Source organism: Melospiza georgiana, chromosome 3, assembly GCF_028018845.1.
Source record: "Melospiza georgiana isolate bMelGeo1 chromosome 3, bMelGeo1.pri, whole genome shotgun sequence".
Lineage (NCBI taxonomy): Eukaryota > Metazoa > Chordata > Aves > Passeriformes > Passerellidae > Melospiza > Melospiza georgiana.
The window spans coordinates 45257487-45284977 of NC_080432.1; the positions used below are offsets into that span (position 1 = coordinate 45257487).

At 36.3% G+C, this 27491-nt stretch overlaps 1 protein-coding gene across 8 annotated transcripts in view; it reads right to left on the reverse strand.

Moving 5' to 3' along the window:
- Nucleotides 1-2280: 2280 nt before the first annotated feature.
- CEP170 (centrosomal protein 170) overlaps nucleotides 2281-27491 on the reverse strand; it is a 94383-nt gene continuing 69172 nt past the window's right edge. For 2 of the 8 annotated variants that reach the window (XM_058019524.1, XM_058019519.1), the window contains 8 exons: nucleotides 24874-26682; nucleotides 18988-19222; nucleotides 14269-14446; nucleotides 12670-12837; nucleotides 12296-12384; nucleotides 8420-8513; nucleotides 5600-5651; nucleotides 2281-4632 (listed from right to left, as the gene is read on the reverse strand). In XM_058019524.1, coding sequence (XP_057875507.1) covers nucleotides 4346-4632; nucleotides 5600-5651; nucleotides 8420-8513; nucleotides 12296-12384; nucleotides 12670-12837; nucleotides 14269-14446; nucleotides 18988-19222; nucleotides 24874-26682 — 2912 coding nt within the window. In that variant the 3' untranslated portion in view covers nucleotides 2281-4345. The remainder of the gene's footprint in view (nucleotides 4633-5599; nucleotides 5652-8419; nucleotides 8514-12295; nucleotides 12385-12669; nucleotides 12838-14268; nucleotides 14447-18987; nucleotides 19223-24873; nucleotides 26683-27491) is intronic. The other 6 variants (XM_058019523.1, XM_058019522.1, XM_058019520.1 and 3 more) reach the window with 6 other exon arrangements.

The following is a 27491-nucleotide window of genomic DNA, read 5'->3' on the forward strand; positions in this document are numbered from 1 at the left end:
TATATTGCCATAAGGATATTAAATAACTACAAACACCTGTTTTAATACCGACTCCCCAGGGAAGCCATTTTCTAACACCCTCTTATTTTAAGAGCTCTCCCCAGACATGAAGTAACAACGGTTTCAAAAAATAATAACTGCTCGTGAAACTGTCAGCAAGACAAGGCGAGCACTGAGTTTAGTTTTCACTGTTAACTGTGGTCTCACTGGAAGAGGTAAAGATCTTTGACAGTAGGCTTCCAGTTCTCTTATCCTGCTTTAAAGTATTTCCAGGGATGCATTATCCCACTTGTTTGCTAAATGCATTTTTGCTCCCCAAATATGTGACTAGTGAGAAAAGAATCTGAAAAGGAAATGCCTTGTTCCCCAGCCAGTGCTCTGCTGGCTGTTACTGGCAGGAACAGCACTGGCTAAGGCTTACCAAGTTGAAAACAAAAATTGTTTTTACAAGATTACTGAGCTAGCGCAGCTGGAAATGCTCTTCAGCACTAGGCAGCTGTCCTTCGACAGTATTGCCAAGAGACATTGTCGGATGTATTTAATATTTGGCAATCATGGCTGAACTACCAGGATTGCAACCCTGTCAGCATTTACAGATCTAGCTCTATTTGAAGTCAGAGGTGACATTCTTACACTTGAAAAATTCTGATTATTCACCAAGACAAAGCTAAGGAACTTGTATGGTGAGTGGCCAAGTTTCTTCCTTGTAATTCTCTTCAGATACAAAAGACTTGGTGATATAAAATCTCCTTGGCAGGTAGCGAGTGGCCTCCTTTTACCATGTCATCGATGGTTCACACATTCCTGCATGAAGGAACACTATTGCTTTTCATGGCTGCATGCCAAAGCAGTAATTGTAGATCTTTCCTATGCTTAAAATCTTCCCAGGTCAAATTACAAAGGGCTTCCAACAGGCATTGCCTGAAGTCAGTTTTTGGTAAGAGGCAGAGTTCTCTCCTGAGATTGCAGTACCAGGTGCTTTGGTACAATGTATATGCTGCAGTGAAACACCACCTTGCTGTTATCAGGTCAGGCACACGAAATATGCCCTTAGGTTTATTTCTGTATGCCACAGCTGGATGTGAGTGTCATTACAAGAAGTTGTTGGGTATAGAATTGGAGCAGTACATGTAGCCAAGGGAGGAGCCACCAGTGCTGATCAGAAAAGGCTTGAGTTCTGCTTTTCCTGTGTCCTGGTGTGTCAGCATCACTTGGTGGTGTCTGAAGGGAGCACATGACTGAGGCCATCTGGCTGGATTTCCTAAATACTTCTGAATAACAGCCCTGTATAACCTTGGCTCCAAGTAGACTAGTCCTATAAAAATCTGTATGGGAAGAGTTACACTTCTGCTTAAAGATCAGAGGGTCTGCACATGAGAATACAGCCCAGAGGTGCATTCCTCTATCCTCTGCAAAGACAGAGGGATGCTGGCAACAAGTGAGGAAACTATAGCAGATAATGAAGCTGGGAGATATGAAGTAGTCCTGTGCAAGTAAAAAAGCCCTTGTAACTTGCTCATGATTTTTACTGTACCAAACTGGCATCTCTGAAGAGCAGCAGAAATCTCCTGCCCCTACAGAGCTGAGGGCTAGTCAGTGTTACTGTGTGCCACTAGTGGTGTATTAATGCCAGCAGGCTGGGATATAAAGGAAAAATACAGAGACAGATGCAAGATCAGAGTGGCTGATGCTGAGTCACAGCAAAGCTCAGCAGCACCAAAATGCTTAACCTGGGAAGAAATGCTTGGAGCTTTTACTAAATTCAAGGTTTTGTACCTGCATGAAGCCAGCTAAAAAAAGGCAATTTAGTGTCTTGCAGGAAAAGCAGGCATAGTCAAACCTGGGACAGAAGAAAAAAAGGCACCAGCATGGAGCCAAATCAGCATATGCAGCAAAGTTTTCCAATATGTGAAGCAGAGGGAAAAAACAGTCTGATAACCATCTACTGCTGCAGCTGGCAGGCGCATTAAAACTCACTTTCATTTACAAAGGGAAACAGAGCCACTGTTTGGTGACTAGCATACTGGATTATTTTCACCTCTAGCTTTGCACACAAAATCAATTGAAGTGTGGAAAAGAACCTGAGTACAGGAAAGCAAGCCAATACTGTCAACACAGAATAAATGATGCAGTGGTGGCAGTAACAGAACTTTTTCTGGAGAGAGGATATTTATGAAAAAAATGTAATTTCCTATTTCAGTAAAGGCGAGTTAGTCTGCAGAAAGATTGTGTGAACTTCCCAGCTCTCAATTACATATTCACACATTTGTAAAGTTCCAGAAACACTTTATTTAAAAATGGAGTTGTAAATGCATATAACAAAATAACATACATAATAAATGTAACAAAAATAAATAAGGAGAACATGTCCATACAAAATAATAACATAGTAATGCAAAATGCTTATTACACAACATAAAGGTAAAAACGCCTGAAATAACACAAACAGAATCTCGTATGAAGAGCCTGCACCTTTAATCCTTCCTAGCCATTTCCTACTTTCCACTTGAATCTGCAGAAAAATTATGTTCCCAAGCATTAAACAAAAGAAGGAATTATGGTGATGGTTTGGTACACTCAATTTTGAATACTTAGCTCTAGTTTCCATCTATTTTTGCCCTTCTGCACCTTCAAAAAGTTTTCCTGTAGCCTCTGTAAACTAGTGTCATTCAGGCTCCCACAGTTAGCTGGAGTAGAGCATATTGAGTCATACATGAAGACTGTTTGCTTTTAATTTTTTTTAAAGAAAATATGAAATCCATTATACAACAGATTAGTGGTTTTGTTTTTACATCTCTACAAAAAAAGTTTTTGCATCTTTATTAACTGGTCCAACTTTTACTGATTTCTGAAAGCCTGTACAATTCAAAAGCGTACAGAAAGTAGGTTTTTAAAAACAAATCTCATATAGGATTATTGCTGAAATATTAAAGACCATTTCATAAAAGCTGCAAAACTGTATCTTTAACCTTAATATATAGAGACTGATGCAAACATAAGAAAATTCCAGTCTATTAGTTACATTTAACAGAAAAAACATTCCTCCAAATTACAGTGTTCTGGAAATACAAAGTAATTTACTTTAATTTTTTTCATTATTTCCAAATGTTAAGTTACTGGGACAACTGATAAGGAAAATAGGCTTATATAGGAAACTTTAAATAGACTTGCTTTTCAGTGGTATAAGCAAAATGTCCATGTTAGCAGTCGTCGTCCAGAATCCTTTTAAATATGTAAGACAGGGACAGCTTTACTAGCAAGACTACAGGAAAATATACAGAAGCAAATAAAATCATTTGCTTGGGAGTGCATCTATCGATCAAGCAAATCATGACAACTCTACTTCCAAGTTCCCTAAAGAAAATTTTACATCTCATGATCATTCCAAATAAAGAGTAATTTCTTCTGTAAGCTTAATTTGCATTTGGATTGTGAGAGCCCATTTGCCTCAATATGCTTTAATATGTCCCACACTACTATACGTTCAAATTTATTTCCTAGTTAGTTTCAACAAAGATTTGGACAGAAATGAGATATGAAATACTTCTACTTTCATTAACATCAAAAAGACTTTTGAAGAAGATCAAAAAGTGCCAAATAGTTTATTCAGAAAGTGGATTAAAACACTGTAATGATAATACAAGGACAGTATTATCAGTTTTCTATTTACACCAAAACACTGCTTGCTGTTCAACGATATCGATATGTTCACCTACCACTCCCAGCAAATCTTAGTGCAAACATAATATGTGAACTTATTTGTAAACCCCAAGACAATTTACGCAGCAACAAGGTTACATAAACCACAGAACTGTTTGAGATTTTCCAGTACATGAGAATGAATGCTTTCTGAAATCTGTCTTACTTTCGCAGTAATGTGTCATTGTAGTCCAAGATAATGTTTCCTATATAAATCATCTAATTCAGAATCAAACATAACTGTTCAACAGTTCTGTACAAGCTTTAGAGGAGGAAGTCTGTTCATCAGAGCAGCTTGGCAAAGAGATTGGGGTTTTCAGTAAATGTTAGACTGCTTGCATGGCTTTTAAAAAGAAATAAATCTATTAAGGGAAAACTGCTGATATAATAATTCTTTTGCAAAGCACACAACCACAAAGGGCAAACCTGCCACAATCTGCTTTCCTACACTGGTATCTATGCATATCTTTATGATTTGAAAAGTATTTGTGTGACAATCAAAGCATCACAATTAAAGAAAACTGGTTTAATAAAACAACTGCTGTTTGACCAAGCCTTTTTTTTTAATTATAAAAACAAACATTATAAGTTTTCCTTGATTTCTAAACATTCCACATGAAAGGCTTTTGTATCAAACACTGAGATGTCACTCACGCAGGGTGGCATCTTCTTCTTCCCCATCTGGGTTAAACCTATTGAAATGTATGCTGAAATCTGCCTCGGATTCAGCATTTTCCAATTCGGCTGCCGCAGGGCCGGTGGCGGGACGAGCAGCCCGGGCCTCGGGCTGGCAGTTGGGCTGCGCTGCCGGCCGGGGGCCTTGGCAAACAGGGCTGGACTTGGCCTTCGGCTGAGCTGCCAGGATGGGGCTGGCGAATCCCAAGTTGCTCAGAGCATCCAGGGTACCATCAGGGTCAATCATGGCATTAATTGCTAAGCAGTCATGAAGAGATGAGAAGGATAGGGAAGAAGCCATAAAAAAATACAATTTTCTGTTACTATAAAAATATGGAAATCCTTATCTCACACTTTTATTTTTATGATGACAGATGTGAGTTTTTATGTGTTCTGCCCATGACAAAGAAATGGTGTATCCAACACAGATGTCAACTGATACATGTATTCAAAATCAGTTACATGTATTAAAACTTTAGATGAAATGAAACTGCACAAACTAAACATGAACTGATGTGTGGACAAGAAACAGAGATGATAAACCATCTATGATTAGGTTATAGAGACAGAAGGATGGTTTTAATTTAAGTGGCTTTTTCCCCTGATGTTACCATTATATTATGCTTTGTTCCACCCCACTCCCAGAAAATAGCCATAGTTGCTGATTCCATGATTGAATGAAATTTGTATAAAAGAGCAGTCATTTATCCACACAGTGAGGGAAAACTGAAGTACCCAGAACCATTTCATTTTATTATACTATTAACATATGTGTGACATTTAACAGAACTTCTCTTTTTTATTTCCAGATATGTACTAACATTTATCACTGATTTGTCTCTAAAGGTGGTTAATGACTACTCTTGAAAAATTCTTTTTAAAAACATGATTTTATCTCAGATTAAATCTGAATACTAAAAATAACAAATATAGGAAATTTACAGCTAACAAAATGATGATAAGCATGGACCACTAATCCTATATAAAAAGATATGATCACTCTTCCGCTTAAAAAAAAACCAGCCATGTTTGTTTATCAAATGTATCAGCAATTATAGTATAACTGATAGCAGTTATAGTACAACTGTACGTAACTGATATTGTATTAAATATATTTTAATAAATCACAGTAACTTTGTTTCATGTTATATATATACAGATATGGATGTCTATTAAAAATTGAAGCAAGCAACCACAGAAGAGAAAAGTGAAAAAAGATTTGTACCTTGCAGCTGCTTCTCAACTCGTTTCAGCTCCTGTAAGATTGATGATATTTCCTAGAAAAGAAACATCCATGTTTCATTATCATAGAAGAGATTGGAAGAGACCCTTAAGCTTTTAAGTCTAGCTGTTAACCCAGAACTGCCACTGTAGCACTTATTCCACTAAGCCATCACCCAGTGCCAGATCCAGGTGCTTCCTAAACACCTCCAGGGATGGTGACTCTACCACCCCCCTGGGCAATCTGTTCCTGACTTGACCTCTTTAACAGTGAAAAATATTTTTCTAATATCCTATCCTATCTATCCTATCTTCTCTCTCCTTGAGGCCATGATGGAAGAATAAAGGAAATTTTCAGAATGGAAAAATAGATTTAAACTACCTCTCAGGAGTGAACAGTCCCACTCCCAAACATGTCCAATTGCATTATGCTATTTGGGTTGTCCCTCCTGGCATCAAGAACATCTATGCTGGTGGGTGGCAGTGCCGGAGGCTGGAGAGCCAGGTCCCAGTGGGAAAGCCAGAGCCCTCTGCACTGACTGCCTGCTCCCATCCCCAGGGCCTCATTCTGACCCTTGCCCATCTGCCTGTGCCCTCTGCTCAAGCACAGATGCCACAGCTCTGTAGAGATCAGGCAAAGTAACAGCAGACCTTGAAAGGGAAGTTCCAGGATAAACTCAGTACTAAATGGAACAGAGTAATTTATGAGGGTGTAGAGAAGTGAGTCAGACAGTGAGATGACTGCATCAGGGTTCTGTCCCCATGAGACCTTGTACAGCACCCCAGTCCAGGGCCACAGCTCTCTGCCTTAAAGATTTTTCTCCACTGTGCTGCACTGCTTGCTAACACAGTCACAGCCAGAGCAATGCACTCAGAAACGCAGCAACCATTAAATGTACCACATCTAATGCTGTAGGATCACAGAGTAACCTGAGCTGGAAAGGACCCACAAGGATCATTGAGTCCAGCTCCTGGCCCTGCACAGGACAGCCCAAGAATCACTCCAAGAATCAAGCCAAGAGCCTGAGAGCATTTTCCAAGGGTTCTTGAACTCTGGCACTCTTGGTGCTATGACCACTTCCTGAGTAATCTCCCTGGCTATAGAATTAGCATATTTATATTAGTATAAATATGTAAATCCTACAATTGAAGAATCCTACATGGAAGAATAGTTAACCAAGTTGCGAGAAGAGCTGTCAGTGGTATTCTAAAGCTGTGAATTTTCAAAGGCACTGATTTCAGAAAACCATTAATCCATTTCAGAAAGCTGTTCTGTACTAAGTAGTGTGATTTTCACGGGAGGCAAAGAGATTGATTATCTTTACAAAGTCATTATCTTTAAGCAGATTTCACATCTGAGCTGGACATAAATGTTCCAAGGACAAAACAAACATCACTTGCAACTGTCCTTTCTTAACTTTTAATGTTCTATGGTAAAAGAAGGCACTGCATTTGAACAACAAATTGCTCTGAAAACTAAGCAGAAACTTGAAAATCAGTGCCTATACAAAAAAACCCTGAACAACCCTTAAACTTTCAAGTGTGAGATGCTTTAATAGATTGAAAAAAATTCAGTAAAATGGTGAATTTCGGAATAAATGTACAACTAACCTTTTTCTTTTTTTAAGAATACCTTGACCCTCCACAGGGCATTTAGAATATAAAACACTAAATTTGGATCTTATTTGGAGTTACATTATTATTATAATATAACTCCTTATATTATTATATTTCAAAAATTAGAAAATTCCATGAGGAACCTGATTAAAGTTTTGAAAAACCTAACAAAACCTATCAGCAAATCTACTAAATTATATTACTGAGTTACTAATTGTTGCTCTTGATAAATACACCATTCTTCAGAAATTACAGGCCAAGTCCTTTCCAGGAAAAATCAGTCTGGAGGAGTTTACTAACTGATGATGAGCTAACAGAGAAGTTCTAGCCTGTTCAATGCCAGAGGAAATGTATTCACATTTGTGCAGTTTTCTCTCCCACAAAAACCCCTGCCTCTGTAAACAGATATTTTTAACAGCAGACTCTGCAGATGGATAATGAAGCTGGGCTCTGCCTGCTGTCTCATGCAAGGATGTTTCTCAAACCCTATGCTCATGTTTAGAAGCAGAAGATAAGGGTACTGAGACACAACGTGTGGTCTGTCCCCTCACAGTCTGGTCTTGAAATGGCCTGAATTAGCCTATAAACCATAGCTGATTGCTGTAATTAGGCTATTACATAAAACAGCTGGAGTGCTGGTGGGCAACCTATGGTTACCACTTCCAGACAAAGCCAACAGGATTGTTTTTCACTGAAAAATCCTTTTATTGCAATGTGTCTATGGATTATTTTCATCACATGCATTAAAACACAACAATTTCTCTAAATATTAATAACCAGTATTACTACTGTTAAGTATTACATATTAAGCATTAATGATTAGTAGGTAAACTAGGTTTAAGACTGTAAACCAAGTTCATTCAAAAGCAATCTAACATTAAAACTAATGGTTGTTACCTTTTATTAAGCAAACATACTGATGGTCTGTGGATAGTTTGAATCCCTTTAATTGCATTCTTAATCTGAAAATTTCCCCTGAACAATTAATTGTTTCTTAATGAGACAGTAAGAAAGTAATTACTTACTAAGACAGTAAGTCTTAGTAATTACTGAAGATTAGGTTTATTCTTGAAACATACTTAGTGTCTAAATAAGGTTTTTTAAAGATTTTTGCCCTTATGTCACTGAAAACACCAAATTCCTCTACTGATTACTTAGCCATGAGATGAGGAACATAATCAGTCCCAGAAAAGGTAACTATTCATACCATGCTTGATGTTTTCACAATAGGAACTTCACTTTCAGCTCGTAACTTGTTTTCAATTTCTTCCCAATTTCTGTCCTTGTCCTTAAATAATATTCTAGAAGAAAGAAATCCAATAGTATGTTTAAAATAGAAAAGAAAACCCACAAAATAATCTGAAAGATTAAATAACATGATAGGAGAAAACAGCATAAGGAGTACTAAATGAAAAGAAAATATCAAAACCTGAAACCTGACAGAATCTAACCATACAGTTTAAATTTTCAGGGAAGCATACTAATTTCATGATTTTCAGCAAAATCATTATTATTGAAACTAAAATGGCAGTTCTGTAGCTAAATATTTGCTTATGGTACATATACAGATACAGCTAGTTCTTTCCTCCAGCACTTACATTTTTTTTGAAAGCCAACTATTCTACTGTAGTGAGAAAATCCCCCATTAATACTGCATTTTACAATAACAGCAAAATATAAGATAAAGGAATTCAATTTTTACCTTTGTATTTTACATGAATAAAAATTAAAATGCTTTAGGAAATTTAAAAAATGCATTTTCTCGAAAATATTTTCATTGAAAAGTCTCAATATGTATGTACATTTTATATATATACATATGTGTGTGTGTGTCTGTGTGTGTGTGTGTGTTCTAGCAGTATGAATATCACTTGTATGAATATCACTACATGTTTGAAGTCCCTCGTTATTGTAAAAACCCAAAGCCCAGTGGGAGATTCCCATCTTTTATGTTTTGCTTCCCTGCTTGATAAAATTTTTGTTTTTATTGTCGTATAATAAACAGAAATTAAACTTTCTCCATTGGTGCAATTGGAAAAGAAAAGGAAAAAAAGCAATGTGCAGATATTTAAGGTCTGTGAAGTAACACCATGATGACACAGAATCCACTTCTTCTCTAATAGGTACTTAAAAGTTAAAAAGTTCAAAAATAGCTGCAGTAAAAAAACTGCTAAACAAACCAACCACACGATTCCAAATAATGGTCAAAGAGCAGTATATTTAAAAGAAGCTATTATTGTAGCTAGGTCTCTGAGGAAATAATTTTTAAGTTGGAAGTTCATGATACAGTGAATGTCATAAAGACTAAGAATTTGAAAGAAAGCTGTGAGCCTTAGTACTGCATTTCTGATCACCTTCCTTCAGTTCTGCATACCCTATGGGGAATTTCATTCTCCATTATTATCCTGTCAGGATTATCTAATTTTGCAAAATATGTACCCTGCCTTATTTTATCAGTATACAGATGTTGGTGACAGACAACTCATCCAGAAGCTGCTTTAACCCTTCTATCTTTGAGGTCTTCACTCACTGCTGCTTTGGAATGTATTTATGTCAGAGGTTTCACTGTGAGGAAGTGCTACTTCGATGACAAAATGTCATGGGATGGAGGCAAGTGACAACTTCTGCCAGACTTGGGTTTATTCACGTACAAAGCATACAAGGAGTAAACATTAATACACACTTTTTCTTGGAGAAGGAATAAATAAATAAACTAAAAGTAATCAGAAGTGCAGTGAAGAAAGCAGGAAACATGTTAAGGGCATAACCAGGGTCATTATCTTTTGAAAAAGCTCATCATCAGAGGTCTGGCAAATTTTTCATGTCTTGGCAGGGAGTGAAAAAGCTTGCAAAGCCATACAACCTGGATACCAAAGATTTCAGATACAATGGAAAATTTAGTACATGCTTTTCATTGAGGAGTTCAAATACACATTTAAAAAAAAAGAAGAAACTAAAGCAGAGACAATGAAGTCCTTTACAGGATCATAATTTTTAAAAAAGCAACTTCTGGAAATATTTATTCAGTATACAGACAATCTTATGCAGCTATACTTTCTCTAATATAATAGCATTTATATCACCTGGAAATCAGCAAGAACATAGAAAATAAGGCTTTATTTAGCAGTAAACAGCACTAGCAAAAAAAAAAAAACAACTATTGTGATATTGTGTGATATTTTTATTTACCTTCTTGCCATGTTCTGTTAAAATAATTCTATCCTGATGTATGTGATTAGTGCCTTTGCTTCTCTATGTGGTGTTTTTAGAGCTAATGTTCTTCTCTTCTAAAATTTGAAAGGTTCTCATTTCATTGGTCACTTTATTAAAAAAGAATGGAACAAAATGAAAGTGTTAATTAGAAATTTTGAAACTTTTATTATGTAAACTATAAAGTGGACAGCCAATTTGTTTTTAATATAAACTTAGGACGCTGATTTCCTTTTTTACTTTATCTTTTTGAACACTTCATTTGGCTATTTTAAACTTCCTGGGGGATCATCATCTCTGTCTTCTTTGCCATTCCCCTTTCTAACCATATTTTTCAAGTTAAAATAATATATTTATAAATGCCAATTGCCGCCTTCTCTTGCTTTTCCCTGCTTTCTGAGGCAAACCTTACTTGATTGTGCTCAATCCCCATTTTTCTTTCAGTGCACTTTGCAAGATGCCCAGCAAAAAGGCTTATTAATGGAAGTTTACTGCATTTTTATAGAAAAAAAAAATCCCCTTTCTTTAAGTATGCATAAAATATTTGTAGGTATGCTTGTATTTATATCATACATGAGCACATTATTATTGCATTTATTAGTAGCTGACTTGCTTTTTAAGATCAGAAAATTAATCAGAAATGTGTAAGATCTCAATTTAACGTTAACTGTTAATCACCAGTAAAAACAACACACAAAATTCCTTAGCATAGGATAATTAAAATGAGTTACAGGCTTTTAAATAATTCATTCTTCAATTGGTGATACTTTTCCTACTAGAAATAGCAGGACTAGAAATGGCAGTTAACCTACAGTTTTAACTAATTTATATAGATTATTATTTTTCTTTTTGATTTCTATGGCCAAATCTTTTCTGGTAATCCCATGAGAATAAAATCTTCAGATATATTAGTATTTTGCTACTTTCACTGGTTACATCACCCTATTCTGACATACATTTTTGTTGTTTAATCTGTCACTCATCTAATATTCCAATATCTGACACTTCCTAAAGAAACCAATCAATTACAGACCTAATACTTTCTCACATTCACAAAAGTATGCATTAAGCCAAAGACTTCTTATTTTTAAGTTATTAATGGCACAACGACATGAAGAAGATAAGAAATATATAACCCTGAACTTTGTATTATGAATTTTCTTTTATTCTTGTCAACCAAAGTGGTCACAACTGGTTTTACACTCACATATTCAAGTTAAATGGAACAAGTAGAGCAACATATTACTATTATTGACAAGTCTACACTTCTTCTTAACTACTATGACATCTTATGAAGGAATCTATTTAAGCAGGAATTTTCAATTGAAAATGAGAGGTGGCTACATCTGTTGTTTTACAAATCAATAGGGATCACGTTGTCTCCAGAGCAAGCTGTTTTTCAGAAGGATTTACTGAAACAGCTCTCCTCTGTCCAATTAGATTTCTCTTCCTAAAATGCAAAATCCCTTCAACAACGTGGCAAACCTATAGGGCCCAATGTTAGAGTTCAGCAACATTTTAACCTTATCTTTTAAGGAAGGGACTTTTACAAGACTTGCACAGAGGTTGGGTAGATTTTGTACAGTACTGCATACGTTGGAAGACCTCCTCTGCTGGATGCTGTTCTGTCCATGTAAACTTTCCTGATATTTCTCTTCACATAAAGTGAAATAAACAAAAGGAATAATGGAAAAAGTATTCATTCCAAATCCTTCTGAATGCTAAAAATGCCATAGGTAACAGTGCTTTTTAAAAAGACAAGCTTCTACTATGTACATTTCCTCTGTGATTATTATATATATATTTTTTTACTGCTGGGAATGTTGATGGGAACAGACATTTTCAGCAATAACAGCAATTTTTAACAACCCACCTGATTTTGCCAGCTGTTTTGTCTATGGATTGTCTTATCTTGCGAGAAAACTGGAAGACTGAGGACAACAGCAAACTGTCCCCCATAACCTGCAATAAGTTTTTAATAAAAAAGGATATTATTAGTTCAATAGTAACAACTCCACATATTTTTGTATCTTTAACTATAAAAAAATCTTGCTTATGTTTTAGATAATATCATATACAATGATATTTGAACATTTTGCCGATAAAATAATACATAATTTTTTCAAATATTAATGCCACCTGCTAGAGGTAGGAAAGGCAGGATAATGTCTAGAATATTAAGTGGGGAGATAATTGCAAAAGCTTAAAATTGACACATTCTTAGAGAGAATCCTGTGGTGTGCTCACTTCATCTCTGCTCCAAGTCCTTCTGCGGGTAATTGTTGGGGGATCGAGGGCCTCTGTCAGCTGAGGTCTGGCATCACTAGGCCGACCATTCCCTTCCGGGGGTTTCGCATGCACTATTGGAGGGATTTTTCTAAAATTGAGACTTTCATCAAATACTCGGTCCACCAACTGCGGGATAAAAGAAAAACGAAGTTCATGAAATCTACTGGACACATCCAAAAATCAGATTACTGGGGTTTTTTCTTCCGAAACAGTTTCTAAGATGTCTATCAAATAATAATCATTCTGCTGTCTTCTATAGTATAAAATGATGCATCTCTTATGTAAAAACATCTTGTAGAAATGAACAAGATTTGGGTTTTTTTTTTTTTAAATGCTAGACATAGATGGCACATTCAGACTACCCCACTGAAATTTTGCTTATGGGCAGGTAACATAATAGCTACCTATAAACTGGTACTGAATAATTAATTTCTTTGATTAATGGAACATATCTGTGGAATTGAGAAGAGTACTCCGAGATTTAGGGTTTTTTGCCAAGTAAGTCATAGCGTTACAGAAAGACTTACACTACCTAAAGGAGATACTGCCACCTGCAGTATGTACACAATGCATTGTATATTTTGAAGAAGAAAATAATTATTTCATGATAAAAAAAATTTGGAGTGATCTAATTGGATCTGAGAAAAAGAGCATTTTATTTCTATAAAGTTTAACCACAATCTATGAGAATTAAACCCAAAATCTGAGTGCATTTATAAGTTTTCTGAGTACCCAGCTCACAGATTTCTTATTGCTGTTTATATCTTTTTTTCCACAGAAAGAGACAGTATTAAACTAACCACAGTAAACTAGTGTATTAACCAAAATTTATGCACACAAAAATGAATAAAACACATTTTGAAAGGAATACTATGAAGAAAAAAATGCATTAAACATTTACAACACATTATTATGGTGAACTGTAACATGGTAGAAAGTGATGACTTAAATTCAGATTAACACGTTTACCAGCATTAGACCTGTGATGATTACTAGAAAACATTAGTCAATATATTCATAGAACAGCACACCAGAGGTAGGCAAAGAAAATAAGAATTATTAGAAGCATAAAGCAAACTTATTTAAAGGCAGTTTTTTGACAATGTTATTAAGAAAGAAAGTCTAAAGTTAACTAATGGTACCTAAGTATTTCAATGTTCAGAAGATGAAAGTTTTATGTCACCTGTGAAAAGAGGGACTTTTTTGTTTTTAATAGCTAAACAAATAATTAAATGTATACATTTATATATAGTTGTGCATACACACTAGTGTCTTTAAATGCACTTAGATACTGTCCAACAGTATCTAAGGCTACAGACAAGCAAAAAAACAAATAACTACCTTGTCCTATGTTTCGTGGAAAAAAAGAGACAGACAGATAGTATGCATCCTTTTGACAGGCTATGTTCACAAAATAACTCCTGGGTTGTTTGTTGAAATGTAAAGGAACTTCAAATGAAAAAAAAAAAAGTTGAGATCATGCATACGGGTTGAGTGGAGGAACTAAAAAGGCTATGCAAAATGCTAAAAGCAAAAGAAATAAAGAAAAGGAAGAACCTTATGCATTTCTCCATGAAGATCTCCTACCTCTTCTCTAGTGTCTATGGCAGAGCCAGGGGTGGTGGCAGCAGTGCTTACTGTGGTACTGGGGGCAGTGCCTGATGAAGTCACTGAATCTATCTCTCCTGCTACATCGTTGATTTCCCGTGCGATGAGAGCCAGATCTTGACTGATCCTAGTAATAAAGAGAGTGTTACATTCACCCCTACAAACACTTTTGGGCCAGTAGAGCCCCATCTGCAGCCTTTGAGGTTGTAAGTTCAAGTTCCTGATGACAATGCTATGAAAAGCTGCATGCCTTTTAAACAGAAAGCTTACTTGTAGAGCCATAAAAGCAAATTTTGACTGAAGCTTTTAACAGCATGCCTTTCTAGAGGAAGAAGGTGAAAGGTGATCTCAAAAGACAGAGTATCCTTGTTTTCTTCCTAGGATTCAGACAGATACATGCAATGTGCAGTATATCCAACACAGAGGATGCATAGAAAATATGCTGAAAATACTGCACAGATGAGCTGTGTAACATGGCAGTAAATCTGAAATGCTCAGAAATCATTTAATTTGTACCTTAGTTTGCCTACTTGAAAAAAAAGTTTTCAGGACTTCTGAACTTCTAGCAGTTCCTCACCTCACTCAGATCAAGCTGCTTATGGGTCTGAAATTCCAGACCAATGCCCTAAATCCCCAAATGTAATCAAGAAATATTTTCAGTGGCAAAAATACAACATACCTTTAAAACCTGGGTATGATAGCATTACAAAAATACAGCTGAATTCTCAGCCAAGGAGTTATTTTCTTTGCTTCTGATTCAGCGCATCAAAAAACCAGCTTTGCTCTGGCTTGCTCTACTCATCCCCAGAACACCCAAAAGGAGGGAACAAGACAAAAAACCCCACGAAGCAAAAGCTAAAAGCCATTATGGCATCCTGAATCTCCAGCTTGGATCACAGATTTGAGAAGAGCAGACTGCTAAGTGATCCCCTTTCACACTTCTGCCTGACAGCACCGAAGGCACAGAGGGTGACAGTGCCACTTCTCCGCCACCGAGGACTCGGTGACACAAACAGCGCCCGCTGCTCAAGTGGAAGGAGGTGCACAGCCACGTGACAGTGACACACCCTGGGCTCCATACAGGTTGATTGCTCAAGGTGAGCTTCCTTCTGCTCTTAATTTTCACTTTGTCTTCAAGTCAAAAACAATGGACACCACTGCCCTACAGATAGCTTAAGATTAAGTGAATAGTATTTCAATTAGAAAGGCAAACATAACTAGAGAAATTTCCAGCCAAATTCCAACACTGGATTTTGTGGCTAATCATCAGCAATCCACAATAAAGTATATTATATAATAACATATATTATACACATATAATTGAAAGAAGGCTGTAGACAAATATATGGCAATTTACACATGCCATTCAAAGTCAAAAATTCTTAGTAGTACACACCCTAAAAGAGCTACTTCTTTAGTGTCATACAATCATCTAACTTTTTCCTTAAATAGAAAAGTTGCTACTATTCACATTTGATTTTCTGGGACGAATTCTGGTATTTAATGAGTAGTTGTGAAGAAAATAAAACCAGGAGACTTCAATTATCAGCAAATTTTTCAGAAGAGAAACGTCATTAAACACCATAATCAAAAGAAGCATCTATTACTGAAGACTTAACTCTTCAAAGAAATCAGCAATGTTTCAACATGACACAACCACTTCATTTGAGTTCTTAGCAAGAAATCAAAATTGCATAAAGTGTCAGATCTCTATATAAAAATTAACTCAAATGAATCCCAGAAGTATCAGGACAAACAACTCTAACATTGATGGCAAAAAACAGATAATTATCACAGTCAAAAATCAGTCATGTGAACAAAATCTGTAATCATTTTCCATGTGAAAGTAAGCTATAGTCCAGTACTCAATTACATTCCTGTATAGAAACAATACAGAGCAGTAAATGAGAAGCACTGTGAAAAAGAAGACTAGAAACCAGCTGTGAGCTGAGCCTGACTTATGAAGTTTTCAAGTAATTCTACGTTAACTTTCAGAAGCATACATTTTTGCTTAAGTACAAGGAGTATATTTTGTGTAATCAGGGACAAGAGACTGAGGCTCTAGGTGCACATTATTTACTCTACTACAACTGTAGGCTGCCTTGCAGATCTCTACCGCTTCCTGCATCAGACCTAGCAGGCATACAAGGCAAATCAATTCACAGAGGCAGAACTAATAAACCTCAAATTCCCTAAATCCCTCAATCCACTCCAGGAAATACTGCTTTAGATTCACTTGGTGAGCAGACTCAGGCAGCTACACAGCTACAAAGGGAACAGACTCAGCTTCCAGCACATAGGATAAGGTGAGAACACATGGCTTGGGATGGAGAGAGCATGACCACCTTTCCAAGCCTGGAACTCTAGTTCTTATTTACCTGTAGTGAAAGAATACCCAGTGTTAGAAAAAAATATAGAGAAGGAAATAGGAATACTTCTAAGATATCTGTAATAGTGCTGAACTGCTGGATTACTAAAAACATTTTTATGTTACACTTCCTATACTGAGTCAGTGGATTTTGTAACAATACTTTAACATCCTTCAATAAAATATTTGTGAAACTCCCATTATTCCGAGGGTGTAAATTCCCTCCATGTCAAAGTGCTTTAAATCAAATTTAGTTATTCCAGGAAGTTTCTCTAAATACCTCTTTCAGATTTTCAGTTTTATTAACATCTGTAAATCCTGAAGTCTGTGAAAAGTGCATACTGTGGCAGTCATGGAGTCATTAAAACACAGTATGATGGTAACACAGATGCAATTAAATGTTTGCTATATGGTTTCTACACTACCTTCTGCTACACATGTATTTTATGAAAGGCTTATCCTTACATCTAATCAGTTATTCAACAACAACAAAAATAAATCAACTAATTTTAATGAGAGCATATAGCCATCTTAATTATTTTAAAACTCTGAGTAGAGTTGAAGGAACCTTGAACATAGGGGCTGGACTGATGGCTGGGAGGGAAAAAAAAAAACAGGGTAGGCAATAATAGAGCCTATGGTTAGCAAGGGAATAGGAGCAGAGACAAAAAGTTTTTTATAGAGGACAGAAGCTAAAATTAAAGCCAAGGGAGCAAAAATGTGAATCACTACAAAGATATGGAGACACAGAAAGGATGAACTAGTGACCTACAGCAAATGCACTCAGCAGAGGCTAAAACTGGTATTGGAAGCAGTGACAACAGATGAGAGTAACCTGGAATTTCTCAGATGCTAAATGCTACTTTTCTTTACCTTAAATAAGCTCATTTAATGCAGGTTGTGTAAAATCTCAACATAAACCTAAAAATTTAGAAGTACTGATTTGAGCCTCTCAGGAATTCAACTGAAAATAAAGCTGAAGACATAGGATAAGAACACACCCTTTAAAACAAATTTTAAAGCCAATACATAAATGTAGGAAAGAGTAAGAATCCCAAGGGAAGAGAAAAACCTGCAAACCTAACCATCAAATGAATTTAGACTGAATCATCGATTATGTCCAGGTTCAATCTCTCTTAGATGGGCAAAACATATCAAAAAGTTTCACCGAAGTAGAGCTTCAGCAGTACTAGTTATCAGGAGGAACTAATATGCTATGGCTATCAATTATTTTTCCCATATACACACAGTCCTTCCTATAGCCATCTCTAACTTTAGACTTCTGAAAAGAAAGAGATTTTCTAGGAAGATTATTTTGAAAATGTTTATTTCATTATTTGTCCAGATACTATGAGACTCCCTTAGGCATATTCTGTGTGTCTCTCAGGTCACTACATCTTCTCTTTGCACAGATCACAACAGAAAAACAAATGTTGAAAAATATTACCAAAATCAGGAAACAAAAAATAATTAATCACACTAAGCAAAACACTTCCACAGTATTAAGAAAATACTCTACACTACTAAAACTAATCTTATAAGGAAAACATATTTCTTGTTTAGGCTTCCAAATTAAGTTCTGTGAAAATCTTTGGAACCTGAACACTGACATCTAAGTGTCAAATAAAATTTACATGCTTGTGCAAGCTCTCTGAAGTTTTCACTGCTGGGTGTTGCATGATATGGCAATAATTGGTTACCAGAATGTGCAACTAACTTTGCCTTGGTTCACCTGAAGCAGAGTAGTGCCAGCAATGACAGAGGTATTGAGATACTAATCTCATGGACTTGCAACAAAAGAAGAATTCCTTTTTGGTGAATACGCATGACTTAAATCAGAAAGTACCTAACATGAAATAATGTCCTGATAAATCAAAAATGAAAATGAGAACATGGTCTCTCACATTCCAAAGCTTACTTTTTTCTCTCTCTGTCACCTGTGATTGATCTGAAATTTTATCTCAATATGTAAAGGCAGTACAAAATCACATACACTTCAGCCTTGGGAAACACACCAAGTACCTCTGCAAGTCCCAATACTGCAACTGAAAGTTCATCTTCTGGGATTTGGCTATCATAAATCAGAAGTTACTATCAACTTCCACTAAAAAGAGATGCGCTGGTGATGTGAGTGCTCTGCCTGCCAGACACTTCTCTCGTAAGAAGAATTTTAAGTAACCTATTCAGTGAGTGAAGAAAAGCAGTAAGGAGTGACAGAGCAAATCCATCAGCTCCCTTTGTCCTCTATGTGCACCCGGGTACAAACTCTGCTATTCTGGGAGCACTCCTTTCAAACCAACCTTGCAATCTCTTCCCGGTGGGCAGTCCAGTCACGAATGTAGTCTTCCTGCTCCTTTATCCTGTGCTTGAAGGTGTTGCTGCTTTGAGCTGCTGTCCCAGCGCTCTGCAGGCGCGCGGTTTTCAGGGCTGGAGAGGTACGCAGACGGGCATGTTTAGGGGAATTACGGTTTGATCCGAACTCATCTTCTGAGGTGGAAGCATAATCTGTAGGAAAGCGCCTCCATCTTGCACTTACTAAATTAGTTTAATTATTAAAAAAGAATTATTATGGCGTCTTTAATAAGAGAAAACAGCATTATTTCAGTAACATCACAAAAAATACACAGCTATTTATTATCCATCCCCAGGTACCTCACGAAAGGTTTATTTACTACATCTTTAAAAGAAAGCTACAGAATTTGTGTTAAATAAAAAATATTGATTAATAAAAACATAAAACTAATGCTCTTTGTATAGTGATGAGTAAAGTAAGATGTAAAAGCCAGTGATTGTGTATGAGCTCAAACTGTATTACAAAACAAGGGCCCAATTCATTAACATTTAAGTATATAGTCAGATTGCACTTTTTCTGCAGATTTTTTCCCAAATTTCATTCAAGGTTTATGAATACACAATAAAGAAAATGAAGATATGAAGGAGGGATGGAGCTGGCACCAAGCCTGGAATGCATGCTTACATAAGGAAAGCATAAAATTCCTAGATGATGTGTAGGTCTTTTCCAACCTTAATGATTCTATGCTTATGTTTTTAGTACAGAAAAAGAATATATAAAATTAATATATGCAAATCTGCAGAACATCCATAAGAAAAGCAGCCTCAGAGAAAGAAGTAAATATTCTGACATGCAGCACACAAAGCATTATACAGCCCTGTTGGTGAGGACAGCCTGAAGTACAGGAGAACTGGAACTAAGTAGGAGACTCTTGTCCCCTTATGAATTACTGAAATCTAGAAAATGGATCTCAGGTGTGCTGTCCTCAGACCTTTCCAGCAGGAAGGGACACCACCAAGTGTAAAGAAATCCTCATCACCACAGCCTGCTAAATTGTTGCAGGGGATTTAATACCCCAAATTCATTGACATTCATGAGGCTCTGTAAGTACTGCAGAAAATGAAGTATGTGTGTGACCACCTATTGGTGATTGAAAAATATAGAACCAAATGATGTAAATTGGATTTTAGTATTAAAAAATTCAAGAACTAATCATGATTTTTCCTGATACATTAAAAAATGAACATTACAAATGAAGTACACACTAATATGAATTTAAGTAACAAATAATGGAAGTAATTTTTGCATAATGCAAAGATTATGGTATGTAGAATATGACATTGGTGTATAAGCTTACATCCCTTCCCTCATACAAATAATGAAGTGTCAACTGCTGAAAACAAACATGTGCTGGTGCAATTTTTTCAGGTTTAAATATGGGTTTCAAATGATGTCTAGTTCTACTTTTTAAAAATTTTCTAACTTTATTGTAGAAAGTAACAATGTCTCTCCAATCACTTTCTGATCTCTTTTTTGGCGGCTTCAAAGTTGTTTGATCTTAGGGAAATAGAACATGAGCAGAAAAAGTACATTTTCCCACCAACAGCATGCAAGCAATGTGTGACCAAAGTCCAAAGAGATTTATGAGTTGGGCCCACATTTTTTCATCCATTTTTGTTTAAATTCTTTTTCCCAGTTCAAATTATAGTCTTTAAAATAATTATAAAATTTATGTTAAAATCTCTCAAGTGAGATACTTCAGCAACTCAGCACTGTACAATGAGCATATGTAATAATATATTTAAAAACTAAAAATTGAATGAGAAGTGAAATATCAGAAACAGATTTGATTTCTAGTACTCTACCACTGTAAGTTTCAACATCGGGGTCTGGGTCTGGGAGAAGCTTGGATTTCTCTGTGTACAAAATAGTGTTTTATCACGTTAATTCAATTTAAAACATTCAGATTAGAAGCATTTGCTTAAATAAAATATATTTATGAAATTAGTCTTAGGTCCTCTTTTCCACCCACACTTTTTTAGGAAAAGATTATACTTTTGATCAAAAATACTCAATTTTGTAAAGGTTTAAACATTTCAGGGATACCAACTGAAATGAAATAATTAACAATCATTTGTAACATTACATAGTATCATAAAACCCCTATGTTTAAGACCATTAAATTTTAAGGCCTTGAAATGTTGGGGTGTTACATATGATCAATGTGTTTCTCTTTAATATGAGGACAAAGTTACTGTAGGCCTAGTGGTAAAAATCTCAAAGCTGTGAAATTCATGACAAGCATATCCAAGCATGTTTCCCAGTGAGGTAGCTATACATTTGCATATATATGCTTTTAATACTATCTTTAAATTAAGCAGGCCCAAAATGTCACTGTAGTTTATGTACATTTCTGAAAGCTGTTGTGCAGTTGCTTATCTCAGACACCAAAGACTGTGAATATCAGTACCATTAACTAGAAAACCCCCCAAAACCCTGGCTAAAATAATCAGCACTAAAACCTAATTTAATGACTACCCTGTGAGAAGTATAATGTCCTGACAATCATTAAGCTGGCAAGTTTGGTGATTTGGACAACATAGTCTCACTTCAACGATCTGAGAATAAATTTTATTGAATATATTCCTTATACTACTTAGAAGGTATTCTACTCTTATTGAGGCATTGACTTCTCAAGGTGCATCCATTTCCAAGCTCCTACTACTAAAATCTACTTAGTAAGGGCTGTTTTTTCTCAATTATCAATTTCTTGTCCCCCACAGTTACCTCAACAGCTTTGATCAACCTATCTGGCAGCTATGTGCTATGACAGCTAGGTCAGCAAGGCAGCAGAGCTGCCAAACACAGCTGGCTGCTCAAGGTCTCTCTGTTCTGACTCAATGCCCAATTTTTCAGCAGCTTCGCACGGCTGATCCTGCCGTTTGTATTCCTGATACACAGCTCCTTCTGTAACATCATCTTCAATTTCCCTCTGTCGTTGTGAAAACAGGTCTTTGGGCTCCTCTGTTTTTAATGATCACACTCTACTGTTTGATGAGGCAGTGCCTTCACAAGACCTTTCACAGCTTGTGCTATAAAGTTACTAATTCTGCTTCATGTGTCTTCACAGTGTTCTCAGTTATCAAGCCTCCTACCCCAGAAACGCTCTGGTAATGACTTCAATGCTAACAGTTCTCACCCTAGATGTTGCATTTATCTGCTTGCCCCTTCAGATAAAAGTAACCAATACTTCACTGCATTAAGGATTAGAAATGATTCTACAAATTACAGACTTTCTGATAGCTCTGACAATTTTAACCCTGTCATGTTGCAATTCATCCACATGAAGTACAAGACAATAAAAAAAATCCAGAAACTACACCTTATTCTTGCTTTCATTTTACAGGTATATGTGTCTGGAACACTGATTTGGGAAGTGCAGAAATAAGTTGCTCTTTGTGGGCTGGATTTAAGAGGCTGCCAGTGTTTACTGATCTACAATGTGGTAGTGTTAACTGACCTCTGATGAGACAACCCATGGAACATATTTAACATTTTGAGAGAGGCTAGTCCTCTGGTAACCCAATACTGGTAATAATCATTCATTTTTCAGTCTCTCTATGTCCAGGGAGAGAAGAAAATTCATTCCTGTTACACCTTGATTAAATGTGCCTGAAGTAAACCATATCCAAACAGCTGAGGTGCTTTAGTCAAGCACTTCATTAGTACTTTCCAAAAGTGCTAACATTAATTGTTGACTTTTCTAGAAACAAAATTAAATTGAGGAATTAAAAGTGGCCTATATGTAGTTGGAGATGCATTTTTACATATACTCCTATATACACTAGAAGGTTATACCACTTTCAAAGCAATTCAAATTTTCCTAAAGAATAACCAAAATAAATCAGTAAAAAAATTATATGATAATGTTACTGATACAGACAAAATTCAGAACTCTAAATCCAAAATAGTAGTAATAATATTTTTTACTTATATATTAACAAGACTTAATTGCTTTATTTGGCAATGATTTTGTTTTGAAAGTATCTGACTGCTTAATTAATTGCTTTCAGATTCTGCCCTTATATTGATGGACTTCTCCACTGATATATATTAACTGATACAGTTGTATAAGACAGAAGCGATTACTACTGTAGATTTTTCTAACAACCGTCTTTTAAAATTACCTAGATTATTATGCTGGGGTACCCTTGAGAAGATGGCATCTTTTCTCTCTTGAAAACAGTATTTTATGTAAGCTACAGTAAACTTTTACTGTGGGACATGGAAAAATGAACATTTAACAAAGACAATAAAATGATAGATTAATAGAGTGAGAAGAGAAAGATACACTCACTTCCCTTAACAGAAGCAGCAAGCCACTTCAATGCAGCAACCTGGGAAATCTAGGAAGCCTGCAGTACTTCACATGGACACAAAACTCAAAGTTCATACAGAGTTTTGTGAAAAACAAAAGTAGTCAATTGAAAAAAAACATCTGGGCTTTACTTTTTCAGAAATCAGCATTATTATAATGTAAACTAGAATTCATTATTTAAATAAATATATGGAAGCCTTAACTGACACTTCCCTACTCTAGCATTGCCACCTTTCAGGCTGCATTGACAATTTAAAATTTTGATTAAAATTGAAAACATGCTGCTTTTCCAATTATATCTGACAAGGAAAGACTGAATTTTTATTTGAAGGGTCATCTCTTTTGGGTACCTTTGTAGACACCTGTCAGAGAATCACACCGAATCAACTCTACAATTCAGCAGTGTATCTCAGCAGAAATTTCTATTAAGCCAATAAATGACACAGCAAAACTAAATACCTGGGGAATATACAATGCTAAGAATCCTGACATGGTCCACTTATGATATATAAGCAATAGAAGGACAGCAGGAGTGTGGGAAATTAAGTATCACAGTGGCTTATATCAAGTCTGAATGGGATGTAGCAAAATTTCAGAGCACTACATAACTGGAAGCTACACAATTTTATTCTGAGACTGTGGATTAACTGCAAGTATGGTAAAGCTCCTAGCATGACAATTCTAAAAGCAAGCAGACATTTATTTTAAATACTCATTTCACAAGAAAGTTCACTTTTTTATAATTACCACATTTTATTTTGATAGCATTAATACTGCTGTTGAAAAAACCTACCAGCTTTAACACTCCCTGCACTAAGAATGCTATGTTAACTTCTAACAGAATAGTAGGTTAAAATTCACAGACTGTGCAGATTTTTCCTTCCAAATGTAAGACAAGGTAGAATAGTCACCACACAAAAGAAGATCAACATGATCTGGAAATCATGATGAACTCATAAATCGCCGTGATTTGGAACACAAAATGGGAAATAATCCAAGATAAGGCAAACCTTTTAAAAGACATTCCTTTATGATATTTAGTTAGGCAGTACATAGCTTTTCAATTAATTACTTCAACGTTATTATTCTTATCAAAAAATATCTGATTGCCTATTTACAAGCCTACCTTATAAATAAATATTATATCTTCTATGTACTAAATAGTGTTGCTGACCTTCTGAACTTCTACTACCACGATTTGAGCAAAGAGATCTTTTGTCTGTTTTTGCACTAAAATGAATTATTGTTGATGCATTTGACTGTCCCAATTCAGTTCTTAGCAGTTTCAAGATGAAAACATATCCAAAGAGTTGAAGGATTACAGTTTCTTGGCTTTATGATTTTAAATGAGAAACCTCTACAATGCCATGGAAGCCTCTTACTCCAAAGAAAAAAACTGCATCAACTAAAACTCAACAGTTTCATAAGAGTGGTTTCTTAAACAATTTCTTTAAAAAATCCACACATTAAAAGCATCCAGTATTGTACAAAATTATTTCAAATAATCTCACATACCTGAGGGAGAATTATGAGCTGAAGCCAAGGATTTGGATTTTGAATCCGAAAGTCGAGAAATGCTATTGGCTCGAGTTCTAGCAGAAACTTTAGCGCTGTCTCCTCCTGAGATCAGCCTTGACCCACTCCTGATGATTGCTTCTGGGGTACGCGGGGAGCCAGTGCTCCTGGTTATTGTTGCTTCAGAGTCGCTGCGTGCTGATAAAGAGCCGAGTCGATTCCTGCGAGGCTGGGCCAGTAAGTCTATCCTGGAAATGTTTCTCCTCCCTGACGGAGGTTTTGACGTAGAACTCGTAGTGGACACTTCAGAAGCGACCGAAGCCTTATCGGCGTCTGCAAGCTCGCTATCTGAGACTTCACCAAGGCGGGCTCTGCGCAACAGAGAAGTCCTTGTGGGACGAGGTCTTGGAAGAGTGGTAGATTTACTGGACTGCCCAAGTCCAACAGGAGAGGTTTTTGATTTAGCTGACTTTCCTTCCATCTTGGAATGTACAAGTTCATCTGCTGAGGCGAAAGGAACTCTTCCATGTGATTTGCCAGAGTAGTTTTCCTGGTCAGATGATAGGATATCAGAAATGGCAGAATGAGGTACACTGGATGTTTGGTCATCATCTGTTAAATCTACTGATGGTTGCCTCATTCTTCCACTGGATTGCACAGTTTTGCGAGCGTCAGCTCTAGACCCACCATCTGAAGATCGACTCTTAGTTTTCTTTTCAATCTTTTCTCTAGCACTTGTAGAAGATTTTAAAACATCCTTTGAAGGAGAACCAGTGGAACACCTATCTTTATATAAGTTTGTAAAGCTCTTCCGCTTCTGTGTGGATTTTCTTTCAGTGTCACCAGTAACTAGACTGATTGTGCTAGCTGTATCGACATCTGACTCTGGTGATATGGAGTTATCTCTGTTATAACTAGGAGTGTCAGGACCTTCATCAGTTTTATTTTCTTCACGCAATTTAGCTTCAAGGAAAGCCATTACAGCTTCTGTGTCTTTTAAGATTAGTGTTGTATCTATACTGGAATCAGTGTCCATTGAATCACTTCTGTCACGTAACCTGTTTGCAGATACTAAAGGGGCAGCAGAACCACTCTGCTTATTAATGTGAGGAATAAGTTCTATAGGTATATTTGTGCTAGGCTTATCTATAGTAAAGCTACCTTGCCTCACTAAGGGTTTTGAAGATTCCTTTTTATCTCCTGCAAGAACTTTAGGACTTTGTCCTCTAATGATTTCCTCATGTTTTCTTCTTTTTCCCTCAATCTGTGCCAATTTAATTTCTGCTTTATCTGTAACATGTCCAGGAGCATTTTCTTGATTATCCAAAGTTTTGGGTGACATAACAATCTCCTCCCTACCTTTCTCAATCTGGTTTGCAGCAGATTTTGTAGAGGATAATTTTGAAGGTGTCCAGTGTCCTTGCTCCTTTCTTTCTTGTTGTTGAATTTTTGCTAAAGCTTGTTTCACCACAGAAGTTTCTCTGCCAGTTTCAACTCTCTCTTTACTAGAAGAGCTGGGAAAAGAAAACACTTTGTCTCCAGTAGCTTTGGGTGAAAGACCATTCATTGTTCTGCTTGACTTAGCATCTGAGGCACGAGCTGGAGTTTCTTTCTCTTGAAGTTCAGTGTCTTGCTTTTCACCTATTTCTGACCTCTGATGAGATACAGTTTTTGGTTTTAAATTTTCATTTACTTTCTCTTCTATGGGAAGCTGTGGAAGTGTCCTCCTCTTTCGCTCACCTTGGCTGGTCAGAGAAGCAGCTGAACCAGCACTTCTTACAGAAATACCAGACTCACTGATGTCTGTGTCTAAAAATGAAAGAGAAAAAAATATTTGAGAAGACATTCAACTGCAAGGCAAATAGAAAGACTAAATGTTTAAGACTGCGTAAGGCTAATACAACATAAAACAGAACTGAAAAAGTCATCAGTCCATCCTGCTGTTCTGTGACAAGATCAATTATATTTGGACATGTAGAAAAACATTTAATGAACTCTTTTAGCCAACTGAATCATACAAAGTTTTTATGATCTCACAGTAGGTTAAAATTGGTCAGAAATCACTGTTATATCAATCAGCACACCATTACAACAGGAAGTGGAAAGCAAGTCTTACATTCCTAAACACCTTTAGGACCAGATTTCAAAACTACCAAAACCAGTAAGATTCTCCTTCCTCCCTACCTGCCTGTTCCACAGCTTGAGGTCTGTCTCATGGACAGACTACAGCCTCTCCCTGTGAGGCCTTGCCTCATTCAGGCAAGAATCTGCAGTGCTGGGGACACTACTAAGCAATATTGAAAAGCCCCACTCATGAACAAACAAATTACTATGGCTGAGAAAGCAAAAATAATGTTTTTATCCCAAACAAGACACTGTAGTGTAAAAATGTACGGAAATGCATCAACAATGCTTTGTATACAAAGCATCAAAAGAATGCAGTATTAGTGCTAAAGCACTCACACGGAATTCTCAGTGTACACAGAATGAATGCTCCATCATCAGAAAAGCATGGGCATCCCATGGAGACTATTGCAAGGAATAACTGTTTTAGAAACCAAGATTTATTTTTCCACAGTGATGATGACTGTGCCCTCTTTGCCCATTTAACAAACACA